The 23,324-nt window shown below is 42.5% G+C and overlaps 1 protein-coding gene across 2 annotated transcripts in view; it reads right to left on the bottom strand.

Annotated features, from left to right (window-relative positions):
* The window catches only part of LOC111951853 (zinc transporter 6), a 105,075-nt gene that overhangs the window by 49,254 nt on the left and 32,497 nt on the right, over positions 1 to 23,324 (bottom strand). Inside the window, exons 1-3 of one of the 2 annotated variants that reach the window (XM_023970114.2) lie at positions 11,820 to 11,854; positions 7,489 to 7,531; positions 6,858 to 6,923 (exon numbers count right to left, since the gene is read on the bottom strand). In XM_023970114.2, coding sequence (XP_023825882.1) covers positions 6,858 to 6,923; positions 7,489 to 7,531; positions 11,820 to 11,829 — 119 coding nt within the window. In that variant the 5' untranslated portion in view covers positions 11,830 to 11,854. Of the gene's footprint in view, positions 1 to 6,857; positions 6,924 to 7,488; positions 7,532 to 11,819; positions 11,855 to 23,324 lie in introns of those variants that run through there. The other variant, XM_023970113.2, reaches the window with a different exon arrangement.

Below are 23,324 nucleotides of genomic sequence, written 5' to 3' on the forward strand. Positions count from 1 at the left end.
TCCGTGGTCTGACAAACTTCCGACGCGGAAGGAGGACGCAGTAGATAGATGCAGCACATGCCAAGAAAACTGATCTCTGCTAAAACAGACGGATATACAGTGGGGAGAACAAGTATTGATACACTGCCGATTTTGCAGGTTTTCCTACTTACAAAGCATGTAGAGGTCTGTAATTGTTATCATAGGTACACTTCCAACTATGAGAGACGGAATCTAAAACAAAAATCCAGAAATCACATTGTATGATTTTTAAGTAATTAATTTGCATTTTATTGCATGACATAAGTATTTGATACATCAGAAAAGCAGAACTTAATATGTTGTACAGAAACCTTTGTTTGCAATTACAGAGATCATACGTTTCCTGTAGTTCTTGTCTAGGTTTGCACACACTGCAGCAGGGATTTTGGCCCCCTCCTCCCTACAGATCTTCTCCAGATCCTTCAGGTTTCGGGGCTGTCGCTGGCCAATACGGACTTTCAGCTCCCTCCAAAGATTTTTTATTGGGTTCAGGTCTGGAGACTGGCTAGGCCACTCCAGGACTTGAGATAGCTTCTTACGGAGCCACTCCTTAGTTGCCATGGCTGTGTGCTTCGTGTCGTTGTCATGCTGGAAGACCCAGCCCCGACCCATTTCAATGCTCTTACTGAGGGAAAGAGGTTGTTGGCCAGATCTCGCGATACATTGGCCCCATCCATCCTCCCCTCAAACTACGGTGCAGTCGTCCTGTCCCCTTTGCAGAAAAGCATCCCCAAGAATGATGTTTTCACCTCCATGCTTCACGGTTGGGATGGTGTTCTTGGGGTTGTACTCATACTTCTTCTTCCTCCAAACACGGCGAGTGGAGTTAGACCAAAAGCTCTATTTTTGTCTCATCAGACACATGACCTTCTCCCATTCCTCCTCTGATCATCCAGATGGTCATTGGCAAACTTCAGACAGGCCTGGACATGCACTGGCTTAAGCAGGGGGACCTTGCGTGCGCTGCAGGATTTTAATCCATGACGGCGTAGTGTGTTACTAATGGTTTTCTTTGAGACTGTGGTCCCAGCTCTCTTCAGGTCATTGACCAGGTCTGCCGTGTAGTTCTGGGCTGATCCCTCACCTTCCTCATGATCATTGATGCCCACGAGGTTAATACTTGCATGGAGCCCCAGCCGAGGGTGATTGACCGTCTCTTGAATCTTCTCATTTTCTAATAATTGCGCCAACAGTTGTTTCTTCTCACCAAGCTGCTTGCCTATTGTCCTGTAGCCTCCCAGCCTTGTGCAGGTCTACAATTTTATCCCTTGATGTCCTTAACAGCTCTCTGGTCTTGGCCATTGTGGAGAGGTTGGAATCTGTTTGATTGAGTGTGTGGACAGGTGTCTTTATACACGGTAACGAGTTCAAACAGGTGCAGTTATAACAGGTAATGAGTGGAGAACAGGAGGGCTTCTTAAAGAAAACTAACAGGACTGTGAGAGCCGGAATTCTTACTGGTTGGTAGGTGATCAAATACTTATGTCATGCAATAAAATGCAAATTAATTATTTAAAAATCATACAATGTCGATTTTCTGGATTTTGTTTTAGATTCGGTCTCTCAACAGTTGAAGTGTACCTATGATAAAACTTACATGACCTCTACATGCTTGTAAGTTAGGAAACCTGCAAAATCGGCAGTGTAATCAATACTTGTTCTCCCCACTGTAGATGGGAAATGTTGTATTATGCTAATTCAATTTTTTCGCAGGAGCATGTTCATATATTTTCAGTGCCAAATTGACCAAAAAGTGTAAGTAGGATAGTTTTGGTCATAAAGTCAGTATATTCCAAAACTGGGTTTTGTAAGATGTGTAACTGAAGATGTCACTTAATATCATGGTTGGGTTCTGATTTCAATCCTGCCTACACAGGACCAAAGCCTGGCACAGTCTAATCCTGGCTGGCAGTAATCAAATCATCCAGTCACAGATGCCCGGTATGCTGCAGAGCACACTATCCAATCGCTCACCAGAATCAACCTACAACCCACCATTCAATTTACAGACATCCAAACTAACCATTAGTACGCAGCACCTCAAAGTTGTTTAAACAATCCATACACAAGACAATGTTATGTTGAAAAAACAGTTGTTTTTATAAACGGCTTGGTTTTCCAACTCAAACATCCTCACATTCATGAACTCACGTTAGAATCACAAACACCAAATGTATCAAAGACAATTACATCTAGAAAGCAGGAATGCAGTATCCTGACCAATCATGTTCACGTTGTCCTGCTGCCTCTCCGGTTGCTAAGCAATTCGGTACGGTGACTGAAGGGGGACAAACAGTACTGCCAGGATATGATATAGCAACATAACAGCCATATTGAACCACACAATTCAAATTTTTCTTAATGAGTACCAGAAATGCCAGGAGATTGGTAAGTTTAGCCCTCCTTAAACAACCTAAGATGTGTGGGATGTAAGTGTTGTATCATACAAGTACATTAAAGCATACCCAAAAAAATCCATAGACATGATGTTCTTACTCCTCTCCCGCGCATTATATACTCATCCGTTATGCATACTCTCACACGACTCTCTGCTGCCCGACACCCTCTTTCCCGTCTCCGACAGTCTATTTGACATGACCCAATACTCCCCGTCCCCTATCTTTTCTCTTTCTCTGAACTGTCGTCTCGCTCCGAAATGATGATGGTACATGAAAGATTCTGTTGATATATTTATGTATTCTTCCCTTATTACACAAACAACAATGAATAAGACTGGAAAATGAATTGGGTTTGGACTTGTTTTAATATACGTATTCACCATCAACAGTTTTTAATTAAATTATACTAACTTATAAAGAGATTTCCTTAATAGAAACTGTAAATATTATTTGGGTATGTTTTGGGTGGTTTTGGGTGTTTGCTTCGTGCTGACAATGTTCGGCTCAATCACTTGTCATCAGAAGGTCTCTTTTGATCAAAATGTTCCTGTCCCCCATGCTTTACTTTTGTGAATTGCCTTCTCAACAGAGCCTCTATCAGCTTGGGATTTCCTGAAACTCGTATAAAGCGAATTTTGGATTTTCAATCTCTTCCACTGTATCAAATATTTGTGTTGCCTTGGTGTGTGCATACTTAAAGAACAGGTGCCTCTTTTTTGGTTTAAAACTCTAGTGAATTAAGGTTTTTAGATGGGCCTATTAAACGATTGGCTCGTGAAAACTATGGTGGGCCCTTATTCAAAGTTGGGATTGAACAGACTCTTGTCTGCACCTGCGGCTACGATTGCGGAGGCAATGTTGCCTTTTTGGTCAGTTGGGCATTGTGGAGGTAGGGTTTTTTCAAGCCAGGAAGGTTCTGAAATGGATAGAAGCGGGAATTAATGGTACAAGAGGGAAACTCCCAGCCTTTTCAGTGGTTTTTTTTAAGATTTCACAATTCTGTTTGGGTCACACAGGGCTCAATTGCGAACATTTTTTTTATATCGATCCACGGTTTGGGTTACCTCCACAAGATCGTTTAAATAACGAAAAATTGTGTAGAAGTCTCGAACCGTAACCCCTTAAACCATGGCAAGGCCCCCCTTAACGGGGAACTTTACAATATAACTTGACAATATATGAATTGCCCCCCTAAGTTAAACACGGATAATTTTCTGCCGTTGTTTGGAGAAGCGATGTGATGGAATTTTGGTCTTAATTCCCTGACTGCTTTTGATGCATATGGAAAGAGCTGTGGCTTAAATTGGTCAACTAAGGCTTAAAACGTAGTGCTTGTAACGTGGTTTGTTCCCTTGCCCACGTGATGGTGGTACATCACAGGTGAACGCTTCTGCCTTATGTATCAAATAATCGCTCGTTCGCTGTTCTCTCTCCTGTCCCCGGTGAACCGACCTTTTTAAAAGAAATCACGATAGGGCGGGGTAAATCATAAACTGTAAATTTTGGTGCTAGTCCTCGTTCATTGGTTAATATATAGGTATTTTGCTTTTAAGACCATTGCTCGAAACAGAGCGTCTTTCTTCATGGTTTCTGGCGCATCCCGCATTCTGGGCATCCATCTTCCCCCTTTCTTTCTCCTTCTCCGTTTTTTTCCTTCCTGCGCTTGTCTGTAGTTCTGTAGGTGTTTTCCTTTTCCGCTTAACACAAACAACCCCTAGGACCACCATTTCGTGTGGGAACACAACAACTGGTGAAATCACAAAACTTTAGTAGTTTCGAACCCTAAACAGGTTTAGTGAGCATCAGAAATGAAAAATCAACTTTATGGTGTTTTTTTGACTTCTCAAAAGCCCCTCCTGGCCGTTGCTTTTCACTGGTTTTTCCTTCTCCCTCCTTTACCTTCCCTGGCATTCATCTACTTCCACCTCGACATTTATCTCTTCCAATTCTAACACTCTCCTCTGTTAAACTAAGGCTTGTTAATGTCTGGGGTGGTATAGGCTTTTCACTGTTGGTTGGGTTTCCCACTTTACAGGGTGTAAGAGGTAGAGGTGGGCTAAAGAACAATGGAGAAGAACATTGGGGCCATCAACAGTTAAATGATAAGAAAAACACTCTGTTCTTATGAAGGCGCTATAGGTTGCTGTTGGTCTGTCCCCTGTGGTTTGATCTGTTATATCAGCTTCTATGCTAGATTTTTTGTCGTGTGTGTGTGTGTGGTGGGCTGGTGGGTCGTTGTGGGTTGTGGGGTAGTGGTGGTGGGTTGCTGAGTCGCTGTTGGTGTGGTTGGTTGTGCTGTTGTGGTGTGGTTGGTGTTTGTGGGTAGGTGCTGTGTTGATGTTGTCATGTTTGTGGGTGGGTGGTGTTTTGTTGGGTGGTGGTGCTGTTGTGTTGGTGTGGTTGTGGCTTTGGTGTGCTTGTTTGTTAGAGCTGGTTGGTGTCTGTTTGGTGTGTGTTGGGTGTGGGGTGGGTTTTCTCCAAGCGGTAGAATGGGCTTCTTAGTTATGTATGGCCTATGCCATGTACCTGAATTGCATGAGTGTGCAGGTTGGACTGCTTTGGTGGACCTTTTGTGAGAGGACAACTAAGTGTTTTCACCCTTTGGATCGGCAAGTCCCTTTCCGAAACAGATGCGATATTATTAATAACGTCCTCTCCTCTCCATCTTTCCCTCAACTCTTAGTGTTGGTTGTGCGGTGTAGGTTCTTTTGTTTACATCAGCTTTTAACACTGTTTCAATTAAACCCATCACTAATTCAGTTATGTTTTGCTAAACGTCCTTTCTGGCGGAATACACATGGCTAAACCGTCTTGAAGAACAAAGCGTTACATTTGTCTAATCTGCTCGGTTATCGTGAGTTTCCTGAATTCGTCAATATTGCACGGTATTTAGCCCCTTCGAGACTAGAACATAGAAACTAACGAAACCCGTAGAAAAACTTGCGAAAACGAAGCTTTATAACTCATTTCAAACCGGGTTTATTTACGGGCTTCTCTCGGGTCTCAGTTTTCTTAAAGGAACAGGAAAACCACACAAGTCCTTATTGGTATTATCTAGGGGAACCAACGACACAAACACCACATCAACATGGGAACATACACACACCAACGGAAACAGGAACACCAGACACTCACACATCACACAACACACACATCACACTACCAAAACATTCCACCACACTACAAAAACCAAGGCACACTCCACATTCACAGCTCAGTCATTTAAACCGGCACACAGACTTAAGTTCCCTTGAAACTACACACTACCACACACGGGCAGAAGCCTGTTCGTGAGAGTTTCAACTTCGAATTGGGGGTTATCATATTTGCCCAAACTGTTTGGTCACTACAGACGTTTTCATGAGATTTTCAGGATGTCTTCTGGTCTGACAAACTTCCGACGCGGAAGGAGGACGCAGTAGATAGATGCAGCACATGCCAAAAAAACTGATCTCTAGCTAAAACAGACGGATATAGATGGGAAATGTTGTATTATGCTAATTCAATTTTTTCGCAGGAGCATGTCATAAATATTTATTCCAGTGCCAAAATTGACCAAAAAGTGTAAGTAGGATAGTTTTGGTCATAAAGTCAGTATATTCCAAAACTGGGTTTTGTAAGATGTGTAACTGAAGATGTCACTTAATATCATGGTTGGGTTCTGATTTCAATCCTGCCTACACAGGACCAAAGCCTGGCACAGTCTAATCCTGGCTGGCAGTAATCAAATCATCCAGATCACAGATGCCCGGTATGCTGCAGAGCACACTATCCAATCGCTCACCAGAATCAACCTACAACCCACRCATTCAATTTACAGACATCCAAACTAACCATTAGTACGCAGCACCTCAAAGTTGTTTAAACAATCCATACACAAGACAATGTTATGTTGAAAAAACAAGTTGCTTTTTATAAACGGCTTGKGTTTTCTCCAACTCAAACATCCTCACATTCATGAACTCACGTTAGAATCACAAACACCAAATKTATCAAAGACAACTACATCTAGAAAGCAGGAAATGCAGTATTCCCTGACCAATCATGTTCACGTTGTCCTGCTGCCTCTCCCGGTTGCTAAGCAATTCGGTACGGTGACTGAAGGGGGACAAACAGTACTGCCAGGATATGATATAGCRAACATAACAGCCATATTGAACCACACAATTCAAATTTTTCTTGATGAGTACCAGAAATGCCCAGGAGGAATTGGTAAGTTTAGCCCCTCCTTAAACAACCTAAGATGTGTGGGAATGTAAGTGTTGTATCACATACAGTACATTAAAGCATACACCAAAAAAATCCAGTAGACATKAATAAATCAATACAAGTCAATGAAAACATGATCATCAAATGACTCCATTTTTAAATAATAACAGTGGAGGTCATCATTTTAGAAAACAGGCCACTGTAGAATCAGTRTGCTAATGGACGTACCCAAACGAGAAGAGCTGACTAGGCTTCTTCATGGCCACCCAGGAACTCAGCAGACAGGTGATCAGACTGTAGGCCAACAGGTACACATACATTACCAGTCAAAAGTTTGGACACACCTACTCATTCAAGGGTTTTTCTTTATTTTTACTATTTTCTACATTGTAGAATAATAGCGAAGACATCAAAACTATAAAATAACACATATGGAATCATATAGTAACCAAAAAATATATTTTAGATTCTTGGTGGTTAGAGAATGTCAAGACTTTGCAAAGCTGTCATCAAGGCAAAGGGTGGCTACTTTGAAGAATCTCACATTTATTTTGAWTTGTATAACACTTTTTTTTGGTTACTACATGATTCCATGTGTTATTTCATAGTTTTGATGTCTTCACTATTACTCTACAATGTAGAAAATAGTACAAATTTACAAAAACCCTTGAATGAGTAGGTGTCCAAACTTTTGACTGGTACTGTAAATCATCATGACTAACAACACCTCAACACAAGCAATTGCACTCTAGTAAAAAGAGCTCAACACAAGTGTTAGGTACAATATTTAGCTTAGTGTAAAACTTCTTTAGACAGTGCTGATAAAACATGATGCTCCCCAGGATGCCCATTTACTCACCTGAAGAGATCGAAGATGGTGAGGTATGTGTATGCTGTTAAGGCTGAAATGACAGAGAAAAAGATGATCAGTGAGTGCTATATATTACTTGAATTGATTCTAATAGAAATTAAGCAAACACTTTTTTGCTCTGTAAAAGTTATTGTAATATGTATGAAGAAGATAGCGGCGATACACCAGTTTAATTCATATAGACTATATTGATGAGATGAACCGCAATTGAATAGAGCCTGCCCTACTGTCAATCAACAAAACAAATGTTATATGATGATAAATCAGCTGCAATAYAACCTTAGTGTACCAGCCATTTCACAGACAAAAATATAAATATCCTTTGGTTGCCAAGGATTCCCTCCCCCAAAACTGTGCCATTCCTGTCCAGTAGAGATGACAGTGTAGCTGTCGTGTCTGAGCTAAGATGCCAACTCCCACGCATATACACAGACACAGCCTGTCATTGTTAATAGATTCAGTGAGCAAGCCTGACCCAGTATCAAGCCTCCTACTGCTTCCCAATGTATCTAGACTTTAAAACACGGAGTAGTGCCGTGCCATTCACAGTCAAACTCCCCAGCTCTAGGGGGCAGTGTAGAGCAGAAGTAGGCTAGAGGACCAAGAGGCAACAGAGGTGGAGGCAGTGATAGCGCCGACCTGCAAACCCAGCTTTATGTAAGCTGGATATGATGGAGGAGATTAGCAAAGCTTTGCATGGAGAGGAACATTTTGTTTTCACACTGCTCTACCATGTTGGCCAAACTGAGGTGATGTAATTCAGGATACACGCCGACCATTAGCCGTTGGCCCAGGGGATCTATCGGACTGATTGAGCTTGGTTTGTGCTGTACCTACCACGCCACCATGGTTACGGCTCAGCACTCTGCATCACCGCCAGAGCACACAGAAATATACAGTGGGGTCAGAAATAATTGATTCCCTTGATAAAGACGAGCAAAAATTACTAAAATAAATAATTCAAATACTGAGCTATAATGTATGAAAAAAATATTAAATTATATTATACTAATACAATTGCTCAGAGAAAGATATTTAACTAGTAATAATAATTTCTCAAAAAAGTAGAGGTCAAAATTGACACCCCTGTTTTCAATACCTCACCTTGCGAGGTTACACTAAGCCTTTTTCTAAAATATTTTATGCTAACTGGAGAACCCATTGGGAAGGATCTTAGACCATTCCTACATACAGAATCTTTCCATATCCTTCGTCTGTACTTATGGGCTGCCCTCTAATATTAAACCAAAGGATTTCAAAGGGAGTCCAGAGACTGAGATAGCCATTGCAAAATGTTGATTTTGTGGCATACTAACCATTTCTTTGTGGATTTTGAGGGTTATGGTCTTGCTGGAAGGTCTACTTGCAGCCAAGTTTCAGCCTCCTGGCAGAGGCAACCAGGTTGTTGACAAATTCCCCAGGACCAGCGCAAGCAGAATAGCCCCATAACATCAAAGATCCACCACCTTATTTTACAGTATTGTATGGGGTTATTTTCTGCTTATGCATTCTCATTTAGAGCTCTTTGGCCAGGCATACCAGTGGAGGGTTTGTTGCCAAAATGAGAATGCATGAGCAGAAAAGAACCCCATACATACTGTAAAATATGGTGGTGTCTCTGATGTTATGGGGCTATTTTGCTGAGAAATTGTATCATAACATTTCATTTTTTTGGATCATACAATATAGTTCAGTATTTAAATAATTGATTTTATACAGTCATTATCCCATATAGCCTTTCAACCGTGACCCAATCCTATAAATCCACTGTGGTGGTACAGGTGTCTCATCTTTAGGTGTTAATCATGTGAATGTACTATAACATCAGGGAGGACACAGGCTAGACTGGCCCATTGGTAAATGAATGATCAAATCGGATAAGCCCTGGAGCAGAGCCTTGCTATTCACTCTCAACGATTAGAAGATTGACAATGTTTACCAAAACAAAACAGGATGATATTTGTCACCAGGAAACGTCAGCTCAGTGTTTTTACATCAATCACACAGTGTATTCACCACACACTGCATCTGTTAGGACACATATCCTACCCAGTAGTCTGATACATTTTAATGCTGACATGCTGACCAAACCGGCCATGTTGCAAAAATGAATAAACACATACATGTTAATCAATAATGTCATTCAAACTGCTTGCTAGCGTCTGCATAGCCAGGCGCTAAAATAGAACATGGTCCCGTCTCTTCATCTACTCACTGTTTTTTTACAAGCATATACCCACGTAGGTAATTAAAAGATGGGAGGTCCACACTCCAGTCCAGTTGGTGGCTGTAATGCACCTTAAGTTGGTTGCCAACCGCCATATAAAATCCACAGGAGGATGAATGAGAGATGAATCAAAGAAAATAAAAAATAACTAGGTTTCCCCTTTTTATCAGTTTATTATTATATTTTTTTACAGGGACAATGCACATTAATCAACATTTCAGTAAAAGTGCTGGTTTTAGCCAGCCGGCTATTTTTCAACCGCAGTCCTGGGGCAGGTTATTAAAAACAATTACAATACAGACAAACAATGAGCAGTGAGCACATACAGAGCAACATAGGCCAAGCAACATGTAGCATGCAGACAGAGAGACATAGGACAAGCAACATGTAGCATGCAGACAGAGCAACATAGGACAAGCAACATGTAGGCATGCAGACAGAGCAACATAGGACAAGCAACATGTAGCATGCAGACAGAGAAACATAGGACAAGCAACATGTAGCATGCAGACAGAGCAACATAGGCAAGAACATGTAGCATGCAGACAGAGAGACATAGGACAAGCAACATTGTAGCATGCAGACAGAGAAACATAGGCCAAGCAACATGTAGCATGCAGACAGAAGACATAGGACAAGCAACATGTAGCATGCAGACAGAGCAGCATAGGCCAAGAACACGTAGCATGCAGACAGAGCAACATAGGACAAGTAACACATAGCATGCAGACAGAACAACATAGGACAAGCAACATATAGCATGCAGACAGAACAACATTGGACAAGCAACATGTAGCATGCAGACAGAGCAGCATAGGCAAGCAACACGTAGCATGCAGACAGAGCAACATAGGACAAGTAACACATAGCATGCAGACAGAACAACATAGGACAAGCACAATATAGCATGCAGACAGAACAACATTGGGACAAGCAACATGTAGCATGCAGACAGAAGAAGCATAGGACAAGCAACATGTAGCATGCAGACAGCGCAGCATAGGACAAGCAACATGTAGCATGCAAACAGAGCAAAAGCACAAAAAGCAACAGTGTTTCCACACCTCACAAGCTACAGACAACATGGAAAGAAGCAATACAGTCAACTCTCATGGCAGACCTTGCGGATCTGCTGCCATGGGTTTGGGTTCTCTGTTTAACAAAAGTATTAAGTGGAGGGGGAGCCAGACCATTTAGGATCTTGAATACAAGACATGCGTCGGTGTATTGCACAAGATTTTCCCAACTCAGAAGTTCATGCTTTCTGAGGATGTAACAGTGATGATGGCTACTGGGCTTTCCATCAATCACTTTGAGAGCCTGTTTGTAGACCGACTGAATGGGTTTTAATGTTGTATAGCAAGCTTTGGCCAAACTACTCAAGCAGTATGTTAAGTGGGGGAGTGTAATAGCATTGAAGTACAGTTTTGCTACCTCTGTAGTCAATTTCGTATGAATCGGAAATTAGCTAGCTTGAACTTGGTCATTTTAGTTACCTTTTTAACCTGCTTTTTAAAAAAAGGGTTGAATTAAGTATGATGCCAAGGCACTTAAAATTGTATACCACCTGGAGATTCTCTCCTGACACAGACATCTGGCTCAGTAGCTTCAGTTGCCCTTTTTGTGAACAACATGCAGACCGTTTAAAAAATATATTTTTTTTTACATTGAGACAAACATGAGTCACTTTGTAACCTGGACCATTACAGTAGTGAGTTCTTGTGCAGCTTTTTGTTTACTCTTTGCATGCACATACATTACCAGTCAAAATTTTAGACACACCTACTCATTCAAGAGTTTCTCTTTATTTTCACAATTTTCTACAATGTAGAATAATAGTGAAGACATAAACTATAACACATATGGAATCATGTAGTAACCAAAAAAAAAAAAAGTGTTCAACAAATCGAAATATAATTTATATTTCAGATTATTCAAAGTAGCCAACCTTTGCCTTGATGACAGCTTTGCATACTCTTGGCATTCTCTCAATCAGCTTCACCTGGAATGCTTTTCCAACAGTCTTGAAGGAGTTCCCATATATGCTGAGCACTTGTTGGCTGCTTTTCCTTCACTCTGCGGCCCAACTCACCCAAAACCATCTAAATTGTGTTGAGGTCGGGTGATTGTGGAGGCCAGGTCATCTAATGCAGCACTCCATCACTCTCYTTCTTGGTCAAATAGCCCTTACACAGCCTGGAGGTGTGTTGGGTCATTGTCCTGTTGAAAAACAAATGATAGTGGGACTAAGGGCAAAGCAGATGGGATGGCGTATCGCTGCAGAATGCTGTGGTAGCCATGCTGGTTAAGTGTAACTTGAATTCTAAATAAATCAGTGTCACCAGAAAAGCACCATCACACCTCCTCCTCCATGCTTCACGGTGGGAACCACACATGCGGAGATCATTCGTTTACCTACTCTGCATCTCACAAAGACACGGCGGTAGGAACCAAATATCTTAAATTTGGACTCAGACCAAAGGACAGATTTCTACCGGTCTAATGTCCATTGCTCATGTTTCTTGGCCCAAGCAAGTCTCCACTTCTTATTGGTGTCCTTTAGTAGTGGTTTCTTCGCAGAAATCTGACCATGAAGGCCTGATTCACGCAGTCTCCTCTGAACARTTGATGTTGAGATGTGTCTGTTACTTGAACTCTGTGAAGCATTTATTTGGGCTGCAATTTCTGAGGCTGGTAACGCCAATGAACTTATCCACTACTGCAGARGTAACTCTGAGTCTTCCTTTCCTGTGGCGGTCCTCATGAGAGCCAATTTCTTCATAGCGCTTGATGGTTTTTGCGACTGCACTTGAAGAAACTTTCAAAGATCTTGAAACTTTACAGATTGACTGACTTTCATGTCTTAAAATAATGACGGACTGTAATTTCTCTTTGTTTATTTGAGCTGTTCTTGCCATAATATGGACTTCGTATTTTACCAAATAGGGCTATCTTCTGTATACCAACTGGAGGTCGACGGATTAATCGGAATGGCCGATTAATTAGGGCCGATTTCAAGTTTTCATAATCGGAAATCGGTATTTTTGGGCGCCGATTTATTTATATATTTTTTTACACCTTTATTTCATCTTTATTTAACTAGGCAAGTCAGTTAAGAACACATTCTTATTTTCAATGACGGCCTAGGAACTGAACGAGGCAGAACGACAGATTTTTAACCTTGTCAGCTCAGGGGATCCAATCTTGCAACCTTACAGTTAACTAGTCCAATGCTCTAACACCTGATTACATTGCACTCCACGAGGAGCCTGCCTGTTATGTGAATGCAGTAAGCTAAGGTAAGTTGCTAGCTAGCATTAAACTTATTTCATAAAAAACAATCAATCAATGACTGTCATTGCTCCAATGTGTACTTAACCATAAACATCAATGCCTTTCTTAAAATCAATACACAAGTATATATTTTGAAACCTGCATATTTAGCTAAAAGAAATCCAGGTTAGCAGGCAATATTAACCAGGTGAAATTGTGTCATTTCTCTTGCGTTCATTGCACGCAGTCTCAGGGTATATGCAACAGTTTGGGCCGCCTGGCTCTTTGCGAACTAATTTGCCAGGTTATGACATAACATTGAAGGTTGTGCAATGTAACAGGAATATTTAGACTCATGGATGCCACCCGTTAGATAAAATACGGAACGGAATAAAGGTTTTGTTTTCGAGGTGATAGTTTCCGGATTAGTCAAAGGTATATGGTTTAGAGAGAAATAGTCGACGTGTTATAATTCCTGTAATAACTTGCGGCTGAACTTGAAAGGGGTTCCTTCGTTATTTTACCGTTCATGTCTTCCATAGAGAATGTCTTGATCTACTTCAAATAAGGTATGTGTTTCTTGCAGGCTTAAACCGCCTCGGCGTTTTGATACCCGTGTAAATCTCACTAGGATAAGGTAACGTTTGTCAACATATTTTCATAAATCCACTCAAAAAAAAAAAAAAAAGATCTTCGCTTATATTTAGCCAATATTGATCAGAGTTACCTTGTCCTATGGATATCTACACAGTTATAAAATTGGCAAGGTGGTTTAAGCCTACACGAAACACAGACCTTATTTTAAGTGAATCTAAAAATATCCTATGGAATAAATGAAGGAACCGCTTTTCAGATTTTGGTAGAAGGTGTCATGGGAATTATGACTCGCACTTTGGTTGTCAATTCTTACCATGCCCATAATTAAAATAGGATTTCCTGCATATAGAAATTAGTTTTTGTTTTCAACATTCATCACAGGTAACTTAAACTCTATTTTTATTCAAACAGTTGAGAGTATTTGTCTCCTAAGCAGACTCTTCAGTATCATTGTCACTTCAGAGCTGTGTGTGTGTGTGTATTTATGTATTATATTAAGTTAAAATAACTTGTTCAATAACGTGTTCATTGTTCATTCAGTATTGTTGCAATTGTCATTATTACAAAAATGTGTGTCTGAATACACACACACACACACATAAAAAAAAAACATTTTTATTTTATTATTATTTATTTAAAATCGGCCGATTAATCGGTATCGGCTTTTTTTGTCCTCCAATAATCGGTATCGGCGTTGAAAAATCATAATCGGTCGACCTCTAATACCAACCCTACCTTGTCAAAACACAACTGATTGGCTCAAACGCATTAAGAAGGAAAGAAATTCCACAAATAAACTTTTGACAAGGCACACCTGTTAATTGAAATGCATTTCTGATGAGTACCTCATGAAGCTGGTTGAGAGAATGCCAAGAGTGTGCAAARCTGTCATCAATGCAAAGGGTGGCTACTTTGAAGAATCTCAAATATATTTTGATTTGTTTAACACTTTTTTGGTTAATACATGATTCCATGTGTAATTTCATAGTGTTGATTTCGTCACAATTTTTCTACAATGTAAAAAATAGAAAAATAAAAACCCTGGAATGAGTAGGTATCACTGTATCATTTGCATACATTTGAACTTCAGACCCAGTACAGACAGAAGGCAGATCATTAATGTACAAGCTGAACAGGAGGGGCCCCAGTATTGACCCTTGGGGCACGCCCACATCGTAGCTTAGAGTGGGAGATAGCACTATACCCACTGGGTTCTGCCCACTGGGTTCTGCCTTCAAGGTATGATTTCATCCATCATGGCATCGGGGGAAAAGTTGAACTTGGACAGTTTTGTGATGAGAACCTCATGGTTAACAGTATCCAAAGCTTTCCCTAAGTCTAGAAATACAGCCCCAACAATGCCCCCTTTGTCCATCTTGGACACATTTTCCAGAAGAAAGCAGTTGGCCGTTTCTGTGGAGTGTTTTGCTCTGAAGCCAAACTGCATGTTGTATAATGTGAAGGGGCTGTTGTCGAGGTGGGCAGTCAGTTGCTCTGCTACACACTTTTCAGCAACCTTCAACACCACAGGTAGTATACTAATGGGCCTGTAGTTACTCACTTCAGCAGGGTCACCTGATTTAAAGATGGCCGTTATGGTCAACATCAGGACCCTTGGAAATAATACCCCCTGACCAACAGACCTGTTGGTGACCTTAGTAATGGGGCCAATGAGTGACTCTTTGTAGTTTTTAAGAAAGGTAGAGTCCAGCCCAAACACATCTTTGGCTTTAGTGTTCTTTAGTGAGATAATCACCTTGTTCACCTCTGACTCAGAAACCTCCCTTATGATGAAGACTGGGTGAGTGTCATTCACTAGCACTGAGCCCAAGAAACCAGTGGAGGGGTTCTGTGTCAGTACTTTAACAGTCAACAAAGCAGGAATTGAAGGYGGTTGCTATTTTGACTGCATCCTGTGTTAGACTGTCATTCACATGAATTTCTAGCCTTTTTGCAGTGTTACTACAGTCTTTTCTTGTTAATTTTATCTTCTCCCAGATCAATTTAGAATTTCCCTTTGCTTCACCAATCATGTTGATAAAAAACGTTTGCCTTGGCCTGTCTGATTTCTTTCATCACCTTATTTCTCAACATGGTAAATCTACGTCTGTCATACTGTAATTTGGACTTTAGGGCTTTAGAGCATGATCTCGTTCTTTCATCCGTCTCCATTATTTCTCCATATAGCCAAGGAAGAGCAGTCTTTTGGCCAGGTTTAGATGATTTTCTTTAGGAGGCCATTTATTGTAGTCCTGATTGTGGATAGAAAAACCTGACTATCAGCTTCCACATCTGTATAGGACAAGAGATCATTCCAGGTAATTCCTTTAATTGCATTTTCAAAATAATTGAATTCACCCTTAGAAAGCCTGAGCAGCTCAGAACACCTAACAGTAGAGGTTAAACCTGTTCTTGGAAAGCTTTATGGCTATAAGTGTCAGATTATGATTACAGGCCAGTAACCATATTGAATGATTTAGTCACTCTCTGGTTTATTACTGAACACCAGATCAACTTTCGACCTTACACTAGCTGTGTAAGGTCAAAGGTATTCGTGAGGGTTTTGCTACAAATCTTGTCTTGATAATGAATGTTAAAATCTCCCATTAAGATGACCTCTTTCCCAAAATCACATTTCTTAAGCATGTTATTAAATTGATCAAAGAACACTTGTTTGGTGGAAGGTGGTCTATACATTCCAATAAGGGTAAAATACATTTGGGGAAACAGTAGCATTTAGGCCTATACATTCTAGTTTATTATCACATGACCACTCAATTTGTTTACATCGGATATGTTCTTTAATCTAAATCATCAGAGCCCCTCATCTTCCTTCAATCCTGTCTCTCTTGAAAACATTGTAGCCAGGCACAATTAAAGCAGCTGATGGAGTTTTTATGGAGCCATGTCTCTGAAAAGGCAGTCAAGGTTGGAGTCTTAGAAGATGAATTTGATAATTTCCTGGAATGACACCGCAAATGTTCAAATGCCCCCCTAGTAGTCCCTTGGGCTTAGCTCGTGGGTCCCAGATGACTCAAAGAGTGAATGACACATCGAAAATTTTACTRTTTTCACTGTTTTCTGGAAGCTGGGTTTAGGCCGTTTTGATTAGCGGCAGTTCGGTACTGCAATTAACTATCCCTTCCGCTTGCACTGGATGCAGGGAACTAATTAAAACAGCTTATTCAGAACATGATGTTACACTGTGTACTGTCCGCTCCCATGGAACGATGAACCAATCGTTAATTTCTTACATTTGTACCCCAGGTAATCTGTATGTAATGAAACCTAAGTCGGGAGGAACTACTGAATATAAGAACAACGTCAACTCACCATCATTACGACCAGGAATATGACTTTCCCGAAGTGGATCCTGTGTTTTGCCTTCCACCCAGGACAATGGATCTGATCCCAGCCGGCGAACCTAAACAACGTCGCCGTAAAAGGGGCAAACGAAGCGGTCTTCTGGTCAGGCTCCGGAGACGGGCACATCGCGCACCACTCCCTAGCATACTACTCGCCAATGTCCAGTCTCTTGACAACAAGGTTGATGAAATCCGAGCAAGGGTTGCCTTTCAGGGAGACATCAGAGACTGTAACGTTCTTTGCTTCATGGAAACATGGCTCACTCGAGAGACGCTATCGGAGTCGATGCAGCCAGCTGGTTTCTTCACGCATCGCGCCGACAGAAACAAGCATCTTTCTGGTAAGAAGAGGGGCGGGGGGGTATGCCTTATGATCACACCATGTCTCGTTAATCATAACAACATACAGAAACTCAAGTCCTTCTGTTCACCTGACTTAGAATTCCTCACAATCAATGTCGACCGCATTATCTACCAAGGGAATTATCTTCGATTATAATCACAGCCGTATATATTCCCCCCCCAAGCAGACACATCGATGGCCCTGAACGAACTTTATTTGACTCTATGTAAACTGGAAACCACATATCCTGAGGCTGCATTCATTGTAGCTGGGGATTTTAACAAGGCTAATCTGAAAACAAGACTACCTAAATTCTATCAGCATATCGATTGCGCAACCAGCGCTGGTAAAACCCTGGATCATTGTTATTCTAACTTCCGCGACGCATATAAGGCCTTCCCCCGCCCTCCTTTCGGAAAAGCTGACCACGACTCCATTTTGTTACTTCCAGCCTACAGAAAGAAACTAAAACAAGAAGCTCCCGCACTCAGGTCTGTTCAACGCTGGTCCGACCAATCTGATTCCACGCTTCAAGACTGCTTCGATCACGTGGTTTGTAATATGTTCCGCATTGCGTCCAACAACAACATTGACGAATATGCTGATTCGGTGAGCGAGTTCATTAGAAAGTGCATCGGCGATGTCGTACCCACAGCAACTATTAAGACATTCCCAAACCAGAAACCGTGGATTGATGGTAGCATTTGCGTGAAACTGAAAGCGCGAACCACTGCTTTTAACCAGGGCAAGGTGACCGGAAACATGACCGAATACAAACAGTGTAGCTATTCCCTACGCAAGGCAATCAAACAAGCTAAGCTTCAGTATAGAGACAAAGTAGAGTTGCAATTCAACGGCTCAGACACAAGAGGTATGTGGCAGGGTCTACAGTCAATCACGGATTACAAAAAGAGAACCAGCCCCGTCGCAGACCAGGATGTCTTGCTCCCAGACAGACTAAATAACTTCTTTGCTCGCTTTGAGGACAATACAGTGCCACTGACACGGCCCGCTACCAAAACCTGCGGACTCTCCTTCACTGCGGCCGACGTGCGTAAAACATTTAAACATGTTAACCCTCGCAAGGCTGCAGGCCCAGACGGCATHCCCAGCCGCGTCCTCAGAGCATGCGCAGACCAGCTGGCTGGTGTGTTTACGGACATATTCAATCAATCCTTAATCCCAGTCTGCCTGTTCCCACATGCTCAAGAGGGCCACCATTGTTCCTGTTCCCAAGAAAGCTAAGGTAACTGAGCTAAATGACTAACGCCCCATAGCACTCACTTCCGTCATCATGAAGTGCTTTGATAGACTAGTCAAGGACCATATCACTCCACCTACCTGAACACCCTAGACCCATTCAAATTTGCTTACCGCCCCAATAGGTCCACAGACGACGCAATCGCAACCACACTGCCTAACCCATCTGGACAAGAGGAATACCTATGTGAGAATGCCTGTTCATCGACAACAGCTCAGCATTTAACACCATAGTACCCTCCAAACCGTCATCAAGCTGTTGCAACTGTGTACTGGACTTCCTGATGGGCCGCCCCCAGGTGGTGAGGGTAGGTCACAACATCTCCACCCCGCTGATCCTCAACACTGGGGGCCCACAAGGGTGCATTCTGGCCCTCTTCTGTACTCCCTGTTCACCCATAACTGTGTGGCCATGCACGCCTCCAACTCAATCATCAAGTTTGCGGACGACACTACGGTGGTAGGCTTGATTACCAACAACGACGAGACTGCCTACAGGGAGGAGGTGAGGGCCCTCGGAGTGTGGTGTCAGGAAAATAACCTCACACCAACGTCAACAAAACAAAGGAGATGATTGTGGACTTCAGAAAACAGCAGAGGGAGCACCCCCCTATCCAATCGACGGGACAGTAGTGGAGAGGTAGTAAGTTTTAAGTTCCTCTGCGTACACATCACGGACAAACTGAATTGGTCCACCCACAGACAGCGTTGTGAAAAGAGGCGCAGCAGCGCCTCTTCAATCTCAGAGGCTGAAGAAATTCGGCTTGTCACCAAAAGCACTCACAAACTTCTACAATGCACAATCGAGAGCATCCTGTCGGGCTGTATCACTGCCTGGTACGGCAACTGCTCCGCCCACAACCGTAAGGCTCTCCAGAGGGTAGTGAGGTCTGCCACAGCATCACTGGGGGCAAACTACCTGCCCTTCAGGACACCTACACCACCCGATGTCACAGGAAGGCCATAAAGATCATCAAGGACAACAACCCCCGAGCCACTGCCTGTTCCCCTATCATCTAGAAGGCGAGGTCAGTACAGGTGCATCAAAGCAGGGGCCGAGAGACTGAAAAACAGCTTCTATCTCAGGCCATCAGACTGTTAAACAGCCACCACTAACATTGAGTGGCTGCTGCCAACATACTGACTCAACTCCAGCTCACTTTAATAATGGAATTGATGGAAATTGATAAAAAATGTATCACTAGCCACTTTAAACAATGCCACTTAATATAATGTATATGTATATACTGTACTCTATATCATCTACTGCATCTTGCCATCTTTATGTAATAAATGTATCACTAGCCACTTTAAACTATGCCACTTTTATGTTTACATACCCTACACTACTGATCTCATATGTATATACTGTACTCGATACCATCTACTACATCTTGCCTATGCCGTTCTGTACCATCACTCATTCATATATCTTTATGTACATATTCTTTATCCCTTTACACTTGTGTGTGTATAAGGTAGTAGTTGTGGAATTGTTAGGTTAGATTACTCGTTGGTTATTACTGCATTGTCGGAACTAGAAGCACAAGCATTTCGCTACCCTCGCATTAACATCTGCTAACCATGTGTATGTGACAAATAACATTTGATTTGATGTGCTTGTCTGGGGTGTCGGCATTCCCTGACAGTATTGTCATCCCAGCAAGGACGCAGTGAGATTATCAGTACAGCAGCTACATGACTGATAATCGTGGCAATAACCATCGGCATACACCTGATGTTTTAGATAAATTAACAGCATCTGGAGGAGAAGCGGCACCACCCTCCCTTTGGTCTGCCATCATTCACAATTTTGTGTGACTTTTTTTTAAGGCTAAATATTCTACAAAGATTCAGCAAAATAAATAGAATTTAAAAAAAGACATTATGCATTTCAGGTAATAATAACCCAATGTTTTTCTCCCAGTACAAATTAGCTAGCAACAATAAGCTAGCTAACTGTCCAGGAATGTTTTTATGCGTTTCGACCTGTACCCAAATTAATGTAGTTGGTTTAGTTAGTTTTGGTATTTTGCCTCTGGTGCGCGGAGCCGGTTTGGTCAGCTGTCTGGCATGGAGCAGCAAAACTAGTCATAACCCAGAGGAGGAGGCCCGGTGGGCCGGCTCCCTCCAGAGCTGAACCCAATACGTGGAGCATAATGTTTGCAGATTAAGGTCACTGGAGTATGATTTCAGACCTGATCAATGGGAGATTAAAAAGGGTAGGAGCGCAGTGGAGGAATATGACTCAGGAGCTGCATATTTAATGTTGTCTGCAGAGCAGAAGCCCAAAGCAGTCTGATCGGCTGACTGTTCCCTGTGCCTTGCTGCCATCCCAGCCCCAGCCTCAGCCCCCCCAACCTCAGCCCCTAGCCCCAGCCTCACCTCCCGGCCCCAGTTCCACCCCAGGGAACAAAGCCCATTAACGGCATTAAGTGCTGCCTGGTTATCGGAGGATAAGCAAAAGTTGACGGGCCTTTGGGCCACGGGTGTGTATCACCTTTCCCTGGGCCAGGCTCTGCTGGGTCCTAACCGCATTGGCGCATACACACAGGTTACACACACGGTATCTCAGATAGGAGAGATTTGCAAACTGCAGCAGTGGGCTGTCATTGCACAGAGAAACATGCATCGACCAGGACATCTCGGGTGTCTGTCAACGCGGCACATTAAAACAATAGATCGCTCCATATGTAAACTAAAAGCTTTATTGACTGACTACACAGAAACACCTGGCAGGGGAAATGTGAACCGTGCAAAGGAAGCGGCGGCTGGTCTGGGCCTTGGGCCGTGCTGACAACCACACGGGGTGAAAGTGAGACCAGGGAAACACACATTCAGGGCTGGCTGGTACTGGGAGCACACACACCACCTTAGTGGCCCAGGGAGGGAGAAGTGAGTGACAACAAACTGCATATAGTTCAGCACACAGACATAAGCGTACAATTGTTGAGATAGTTGACCCATCAAACCTGACCTGTCAGTAACCACAACCTGAACTAGCTCCGACTACCAGCACTCACTAAGAAACTTTCGGCTGACCACAAAAAAACATTGGAGAATTGTGAAGGAAAACCTGACCTCAGAGATCAACATTTCAATTCACCATTCAGTGGAAACAATGAAGATGGTACACAACTCATTTAGTAAGATAGTGTTCTGATAATGGTCAATGTATAGAATGAGATTGTATTTCTATGCATGTAACCACACCTTTGAAGTTGCTTTCAGGTTCTATGCAAAGGTTTCTCACTAGTTTACTCTTGACAGTTGGTGTATAAACAGCCACAAAGCCTTCAGAAAACATAATCATGAAAATCTCTAGTTGTAATCAACAATATAAGATAACAATTCTCACCTTTTCAAAGTGTGGTGTTACTGAACCCCCCCCCCCCCCCACCCCCCCCCCCCATAGCTTGTACAAGTTGGCCCTCATTGTTGTCAGAGCGACAGACTACACTGAATCCTGATGGATGAGGCAAGTAGGATATAGCTTAGCCCTCTGAATAGGAAGACATGGGTGAGCAGCACATGTTTTGTCCAATAATAATAGGCTTGGGTAACGTGAGGCTGCAGAAAGAGGCTGGAACTCCACACTTTAAGTAGGATGTCAGAAATTAATAGGGGTACAAGGACAGGTCTCTGAGGAGCTCCACACCAGCTTGTAGTGAAATCTTCCCCTGCTCCAACCCTGAGCTGAATAAACAGTCTCTGACCAGACTTGGCTTGGATAGGCTCCTTGTCATCAGGGTGGATCTCAGTCTGGTGGAATGTCTCAGGTGTACCAAAGTGTCTTCATTAACAGCATCAAAACCAGATGCTCAATTAGATTAGCTCATATAGGTAGCTCGATAAAGATTACATAAAGGTAATGAGGCCATTAGCTGTACTGAACATACTGTCCACGAGCCACATTACCTAGTTCTAGCCTATAAACTACATGTCTATGAAAAAAAGCGAACCTTGTGACCTATTATATAGCTATAAGATCAGTGTCCAGGGCCAGATTCTAAGTACAGCAGATAGAGCAGATGTCACCTACTCTCCGAGGTGTCTCAGGGGGATGGTGGATATACAAAAACACATTTCCAATCACTTATGCGTATAATACACACTTGTACATGTGTGAAATAGGACAAATATAAGCCCCACCTAATATTTTAGTTTTTTTATGTGGGTGTATGGGGAATAAATTTAATTTAATTATTGGCAAAGCTGAGAAACTGAAAGTGAATCTGAATGTAGGACTGTTCCCTTTACTCACAGCCCTGTGGGACTCACCAGCTGTGCTCTAGCGGGGAAGAACAGGAGGGCCTGGGGACTAACTAACTCTCCCTTTACCAATACAGACACACTGGAGCGCAGACACACACGTGCACACACAGACACAAACAAACAAGATAAACAAAACAAACAACATGGACACACGTGCTGCAAGAGCCAGACAGGATAAACCTCAAGTGCCACACACAATCTCTTCCCATCTCTTGACAGTCACACTCTCTTATTCCACAGACAGACATTTTTGTGGAGGCACTGCATAGAGATGTTGCCACCATGCGACTCTCCGAGAGCCACACTGAGCGAGCCGCTCAGACTGGGGGGGTATGTCAGGACAGGGTAAACCCTTTCATTCAGACTCTCTCTCTCTCCTGGGCAGGAGGAAGGATGAGAAGAGGGAGAAAGGAGGGGGGTGTTTATAAGCCTGCAGAACAGGCACTACTCCTTATCGCTTGGCGTTCCCCCAGCTGTAAAATAC

Source organism: Salvelinus sp. IW2-2015, linkage group LG25, assembly GCF_002910315.2.
Source record: "Salvelinus sp. IW2-2015 linkage group LG25, ASM291031v2, whole genome shotgun sequence".
Taxonomy (NCBI): domain Eukaryota; kingdom Metazoa; phylum Chordata; class Actinopteri; order Salmoniformes; family Salmonidae; genus Salvelinus; species Salvelinus sp. IW2-2015.